Here is a 7,819-nt window from a genome sequence, read left to right on the forward strand (position 1 = left end):
CAGAAATTTGCTGGTCTTGGGCAGAAAATTGGGGTGGGGATAGCAGGAGAGAGTTGGATGAAGAGAAACCCACTGATGTAGGTTTCACGTTTGGCGGTGTTGTAAGAAATACTAACACAATAGCCAAGGTTAAAGCTTTTCTATCCAGTTTTAGGCTGTACTATTTTAAGGTCTGTCATAAACCTGACATTACAATTACCTAGATATGCAGACTTTGATATGCAATTTCCCCTCCTTCCCAACGCACTTAGAGCTATCAGTTTATGGTGTGGTTAAACTGAAATTTCCAACTCTCTCGAGGGCTAATTTTTGAACAATTTTCACAAAACCCGAGTTAAAAATAAAAAACCCAGTTACAGTCATTGATTTTTTTTAAAAATCCACTCTGAATGCATCTTATTGCTCTAGGACAGGGGTCGGCAACCTTTCAGAAGTGGTGTGCCGAGTCTTCATTTATTCACTCTAATTTAAGATTTTGCATGCCAAATTAACATTTTTAGAAGGTCTCTTTCTATAAGTCTATAACATATAACTAAACTATTGTTGTATGTAAAGTAAATAAAGCTTTTAAAATGTTTAAGAAGATTCATTTAAAATTCAAATGCAGAGCTCCCCAGACCGGTGGCCAGGACCCGGGTGATGTGAATGCCATTGAAAGTCAGCTTGCATGCCGCCTTTGGCACACATGCCATAGGTTGCCTACCTCTGCACTAGGATATTGATTTACATAAGTACAAGCCTAACAGTCTTAGAATCAATGGGAACATGAGACATTTCTGAACATTGCAGTACAGATGTTTCTCCTGTACATATGCATTTGTAAAAAAACTCTTATTTGATGAAGCAAAGGGTGCATATTTATTCCTGATTTCATGTTACACATTTGATTACAAATATTTATTCCTGAATTTAGGTTATTTTTTTATAAAAAGACAGGTCAGTAATTGACTTACTAGTAACAAATGAACAAGTTAGATTATTATGCCCAAAGGAGGTGTATGTGGGATGAATATATCAGACTTTTCCAAAATGCAATGTAAACCATTATGAGCTCAAAGCAAAAGAGGGAAACGTATGTATTTGTAACAAAACAGCACCCAAAAGCCCCAATCAGAGTCAGTCTTATTTTGCTAGGCTCTGTGCAGACACAGAGTTCCTGCCCTGGAGACTTTTGTGGGATTTCCAGCAGCACTCAGCATTGACCTAACTCTGTTCCAATTGATGGTACTGGTAAAGTTTCTACAGACTTCAACAAGAACAGTTAAGCCAATGTCAAAAAACCCAACAGAATGTTAGGAGCCACTGGGAAAGGGATAGCTAAGAGAAAATATCATCATGGCACTACATAAATCCATAGTACACCCACACCTTGAATGCTCTGTGCAATTCTGATAGCCCCATCCCAAACAAGATATTAGAATTGGAAAAAGTATAGAGGAGTTAACAAAAAATGATTAGGGGTATGGAGGAGAGATTAAAAAGACTGGGACTGTTGAGCTTAGAAGAGATGACTAAAGGGGGATATAATAGAGGTCTATAAAATCATGACTGGTATAGAGAAAGTGAACAGGGAAGAGTTTACCCCCTCATATAACATGAGATTTAGAGGGCAACCAATGAAAATAATAGGCAGCAGGAGGTTTAAAACAAACTAAAGGAAGTACTTCACACAGTGCATAGTCAAACCGCGGAACTCATTGCCGGGGGTGTTGTAAAGGCCAAAAGTATAACTGGGTTCAAAAGAAAATTAGATAAGTTCACGGAGGATAGGTGTATCCATGGCTATTAGCCAAGATGGTCTGGGACAAAACCCCATGCTCTGGGTATCCCTAAACCTCCAACTGGACAACAGGTGATGGATCACTCAAGCTGCTGTTCTATTTACTCCCTCTGAAGCATCTGGCACCAGTCACTGTTGGATGACAGGGTACTGGACTAGATGGACCAATGGTCTGACTCACTATGGCTACTCTTATGTTCCCCCACAGAGTGCATTACTCCAGCCACCATCATGTAGACTAGCCCATGGTGTGTCTCAATATAGCCTAAGATTTAAAATCAATGGAACCTTAAAGTTGAGAATCCAGTACTCAAAAATAATGAAATTAAACTAACTGTTCCTGGCCACGTAAGTAGATCTCCTTTCTTCCATACTGAAAAATAAGGATCTCTGTAATCAAATTTGTTTACATTTTGCATTTGACAGCACTTAATTTTACTGCTTCCATTATACAATCAATCATTTTACTCCTGTTAGCGCAGGTGTTTCACACCCCAACAAAAAGGAGAAAGTTTAAAACTAGAAAAATGTGATTGTAAAACCACAAGAAAACCTATGGGACTGGGATACTACCTGAAAGTATAGCCAACAGCACAGAAGTGGCGAGGGCCCACAATAGAGGACCACAGGGATAGAAATCTAAAATCTAATATAAGATCTAATATCAGAGTTTGCTGTGCATGCACGCATAGTAATACTATTATACCAACACTGACTATGGGTATCATGGTATCGTCCATAAACACAGCCATGTAAAAGATGTATGTTTCAAATTGTCTCCAACCTGGTGGTCTTTTTAAACAGTACTAGAGAACTGGGCTGGGGAAGGAAATTTCATGTCTTGGATTTGTCCATTGCCTTTATAACAAAAGTGTAAAATGTGGTCTAGTTAATTCTGACACATTCGAGTCCAATCCTGCAAATTTGAAACAGGTCAAGACACTGAGCCCCTTCAAGTTCAGATACAATGCTGTACTGCAGTTTTAACAGTAGACTGTTTATTTTGATGTCCTTCACAGACACATGATGACCCCAAAGTCAAATAAGCAAGATGGCTGAATGTTTCCGGCCAAGGAGGCAATTTGATTGGCTAAATGCTCCCTAGTGTTATAACATATGATAGACTTTGTTTGTTTAAGTTCATTCTGGTGACCTGGGAAAATGAAGATCAGACACCAATCTCCATTTTTAAAGCAAACTGAATACCAAATATTTGATTTTAACTCATTTTATATCAAAGTGTAACTTCAGTTAAGGTCTGTATGGCAATGGAAATACAAATTTGAAAGTCTTTATTTTATATAGGTCAACAGACATTTTAACATCAAGATTTTACACCCTCAGCTTTAAAAAAAGTGAAGTATTTGCAGCACTATCAGTTGTATGGCACAATGCAGAAGTTACTACAAATGAAATTTAAACAACTTTTGAAGAGCACTGAGACACCCTGTTTTGCTATGTCTCCAGCAGGTCTGGGAAACACAGTTCTGCTTTGTGCAGGAAAGATGTTGTCCAGGAAATGCTTTTCATGTTTTAAAAACTACACGCCAGGATGTTATAACATTGATAAAGGGGAATTGCTACTTACAAGGAAAGTTATTCCTTGTGTAAAGCATTTATTTCATTTAAAATTCACTCAGATCTGTGTAATAAACGAAGACAGAGAATTTGCTATGGCAGGGATGGAAATAGTTTAAAGCAAAATCACAAAGTAGAAGCATCTGCACATTGGTTAAAAACAGGAAGCCTGTAAACCCCTATAAACAAGTTTGCATGGTATGAAAATTGGAGGGATGGTGACAGCGTAGTGTCCACTGTTTACTTGTAAGAAAGATGCACACTTCTTAACAGAGGCACCTGGTTAGTTTGATCCAATGACTGGGAAGCTCATGGCAATCAATGAATTTTACAAGTTAGAAATACCAAACTACAGCTTAAAGCTTGTTTTCACTGAACAAGTGTAATTTATAGTCCTTCAGTGCACATTGGTCAGTGTACCCTAGGGTATTTTGTAAAAGTAAAGTATTAATGACACAAAATTGCACTACATGTTCAGGGTCTGCTTTTATTACATGTCTGTACAGCACCTAGCATAAAAGGCCTCAATCCCCTGATTCAGACCTCTGGGCACTATTGTAAAACAATTACTATTAGTACAACACTGCATTAGAGAAATTCTATGGTAACTTGCTAATCTCACTATCAGAGGCTTATGTCTTCACTTTTGACAGTGTCTTAGAAATTTGCAACTCACTTGCCTTACAAATGTCAAAAGCCAAAGCTCCTCTCTGTGACTGAAAGGCATAGAAAAAAACTGACTCCCTATTTTAAATTTTAACAAAACAGTTAAGAATTGAAAACTGGTTGTTAATGGCAGGCTTATTCCTTCCCCCTCCCCCATAATGCAACAGTGGCTGTCAATGCAGTAAAGCCTAAAAGCTTACGGGTAAGTGTGTGAGCCAAGGGAAGGAAATGACACAGGCAGGAAAAAAGCAGATTGAGGGACAGACTCAACTGCAGCTGGGCCTGCAATGAGCATTTCAGTCTAGGTCTAGCACAAGACATTCAGTCTCAACACAGCTCTCCCCACTGCTTCTCAAATATACGCACATGTTTCTCTTTAACAAAAGCAGTATCAGCTTCTCCGACACCGCTGAAAAGCTCTGCACAGAATTTAAATTTAGTGGTAACCTCTTATAAAGTGCAAGAGAATCAACTTTAATGCACTTCAGCACTGTTGGAGTTATGTCAAATTGCAAAACTAATATCCCTTTCACTACTCAGTATATTAACTAAGTTTTTTAGGGTAATTTATGAAGAAAAGTAGAAAGCTAGATGGAACAATGTAAAGAATAATACAGTATAACCTAGACTATCCAAACATCTATCCAAAACTGAGTCATTGTCTCCTGATGTCTATCATGTTGAAAATTCCCTCCATTATCTGAATCAATTATCCAATCTTCTTTTATATCATCAAAGACATCTAAATAATCATGGCTATACAGTAATAGTGCTTTTCTGCTCATAAGTTAAGAGCAATTGTACAAAGCTGGATGGCATTCATTAGTTTAACAGCCGGTAAAGTCACCCCTTTTCATTTTGCAACTCATGAGCGCACACACAAATATTAGCTATATGATTGTGATTAGTAAGCATTTTAGTGGAAGGCAGACTTTCATTTTCTCAAGTATTGTGTGTTTAAAGACCTTCATGTCTGTTTCTACAGAGCAAAACACCAGACTATTCTGCCTCCATTTCTAAGCATGACCGAGTCATGGAGCTAAATGCATCAGCATTTTAATTTATAAGAATTAAACCAAATTACGTACATTTGTTTTAAGCATTGTCAGTGATGCTGCATGGATTTATATTTTAACATAAGAACTAATTATATGCAGGAGACTAAATAGAAGAGGTTTAGCAAACCAGATAACTTCAGAAAAAAATCCAAGTTGCAACTCCCAAAACAGTGCAACTACACAACTCTGCAGTTAGGTTAATAAAAGTACTTTCTTTGCCAGTATACAAACATGGTCTCAAGTGTAAGCTCTAGTTTACGTAAATTAAACTTTTCTCCTGGTTTACAATGGACTTAATTTCGGACTAAACAAGAAACCAGGTAAACTCAGAAAACCTTGTAAGGCACTTCCCTCTACAGTTCACATCTTCCTAAAACATTAACTCCAACAGTTCTGATTGAATTATGACAGCCTATGGTGGCAACTGATAACAGCTCTTCAGCTCCATTACTTGTCTAAAAATGCTATTGTCTGAATTTAGTAAAACAAATGAGGATTGAATGGAAGCTTCACATGGGAGACTAAAGACTGATAAAATTCCAAGTCACAAATAGTGCTATGGCCAAAATTTTCACATTTGGGTTCCTACAGCAAAGCACCTAAATCCATATTTCAAAATATGTGGCCTGATTCTTAGAAGTGCTAAGTTTCCACAACTTCAGTCAAAGTCAGAGGAGCTGTGGATGCTCATTCACCTTCCAAAAGTGTCTGACTTTAAACATCAGTGTTTGAAAATGTTGCTGTATATTTTTAGAATTTTACCGAAATACTCTCCAAGCTCCTGATCAAAATTATAGAAAATGTATTTTACATTACCAATCAAAAATATTGGTTTTTAAAAAATTCACACAATGTTTACATTCCTCAAATATCACTAATTGTCAAATACCATCAGGCAATAACAGAATCACCATAACTTCTTCAAAATATAAGACCCTTGACACTGGAGCAAGAAACTATATTAGTTCCAGCCAGGTTCAAGAACAGTTTTCAAGCAGGATTTAATTTCAAGATGAGGTAAAAAAGGGCCCATGACAAAAGTATAATAAAAAATACCAGAGGTGCTGTTTACATTCTCATAATACAAGAATGAAACCCAAAGTCAAAAAATATTAAAAGGAGCTGAGGAAATACTTTTTCACACACCACCACTTAATTAACCAATGGAACTCACTGCCACAAGACAAAGAGCTTGGTAGAATTCAAAGAAATCATTAGACACTTCTAGGAATAATCTAACATCCATTGTTACAGTAGACAAGAAAAAAGATAAGGGATACAAACCCACGTTTAAGGGTAGAAGACAACTATTACTTATCGGGGGTAGGCACACAGTTACTCCATAACTGACCCTGGCAGAGTTTTTGCATCTTCCCTCGTTGTTGGAGTCAGCATAGCAATTATGCCCGTAACTGGCCGGGAATAAACACCTCCCTGGGGGGCTCTGCACACCACCGTGGATAGGGCTTTAGACCAGGCTGTGCCCAGCAGAGGCCTCGCGGGATGCAGCGTGTCGGCAGGCTCATGCGATGGAAGAAGCGAGTCTCCCCTGCTAGGGCCTCCCTCGGAACCCCGCAGGGCAAAGCACAGCCGGGGCATCCGGCCCAGGCGAGCCCCAGCCGGCACGGCACCCCAGGGTGCGGGTGGCAGGAAGGGGGGGGGGGAGTCCAGCGTGCAACCCAGGGGGCAGGCACGTGAACCTGGATGGCGGGGCGGCGCTCTCAGTTGGGCCCTGAATGGGGAGATCAACAGGAGCCGAAACCCACAGACCGGGGGGGGGGTTCCCAGATCCTCCCATGTCCCCCTCACAGTAGGGCCCGGGCGCGCGCAGTTCACCCACTCCCTCCCCGGGAGCCAACGGCCGCAGCCAGCCCCCCCCCCCACCGGAGCCCACAGTCCCGCCTCAGACTCGCCGACCCCTACCCATCTCGGCGGCGGCGGCCGGGCCCGCTCCCAGGCGGGGCGGGGCGGGGGCTGAGCTGCTCTCCGGCGCGCTGTCTCCGGCCCCAGGCTGTCACGGCCGCGGCTCCATGGCGGCCAGGAGGGGGCAGGGCTCAGAGCCGCCGCCGCCGCCGCATTCCCAGGCCCCGGCCGCCGCAGACAACGTCTCCTTGCAGCGGCCCCTCCCCGCGGCGGGACCGGGATGGGGCGAGGGGGGGGGGCCCGGTCTCTCCCCTTCACCGCCTCCGCGGGGCGCACGGACCGTCAGCAAAACAAACCGCTCAGCGGCCGCCGCGCGCGCACGCACGCGCCCGCCGCCGGCGCCGCCGCCTGCCAATCACAGGGGCCGACCCGTCGCTTGTCTGCCAATCACAGGGACCGAGCCAACCCACCCGACGTTTCCGCCTGCCAATCACGGGCAGCGAGCCCGCCCCTCCCTCTCAGTCACGGGGGCCGAATCGTTCCATGCCAATCACAACCGAAGAGCTGCTGCACCGCCTCCCGCCAATCAGACGGATGACCCCGCCCCTCCATCGTCACGGGGCGGTATCAGCGCAGCCCCGCCCCTAAACCTGCCAATCACCTTGATGGATGTCTGTCTGGTAGTTGAGACCCGCCCCCTACACTATTAGGCGTAGGTTGCAGAGCCAGCTGGTGAGGGTACAGCTGAGGCTGGGTAAGTGGGAGCCTGCACCTTGCCCTGCGTTGTGGCCTTGCCCAGGTTTGCAATGGGAACAGTGATGGGCCGGGCTGTTTAATTAAATGTAATTAAAGTAATGAGGCAAGGGAGGGATTC

The 7,819-nt window shown here is 42.8% G+C and overlaps 1 protein-coding gene across 2 annotated transcripts in view; it reads right to left on the minus strand.

Annotated features, from left to right (window-relative positions):
• Positions 1-7,104, minus strand: part of MAP3K3 (mitogen-activated protein kinase kinase kinase 3) — a 52,292-nt gene extending 45,188 nt beyond the window's left edge. The window contains exon 1 of one of the 2 annotated variants that reach the window (XM_030541089.1): positions 7,006-7,104. In XM_030541089.1, coding sequence (XP_030396949.1) covers positions 7,006-7,009 — 4 coding nt within the window. In that variant the 5' untranslated portion in view covers positions 7,010-7,104. The remainder of the gene's footprint in view (positions 1-7,005) is intronic. The other variant, XM_030541090.1, reaches the window with a different exon arrangement.
• Between the last annotated feature and the right edge of the window lie 715 nt (positions 7,105-7,819).

Source organism: Gopherus evgoodei, chromosome 23 (assembly GCF_007399415.2).
Source record: "Gopherus evgoodei ecotype Sinaloan lineage chromosome 23, rGopEvg1_v1.p, whole genome shotgun sequence".
NCBI lineage: Eukaryota > Metazoa > Chordata > Testudines > Testudinidae > Gopherus > Gopherus evgoodei.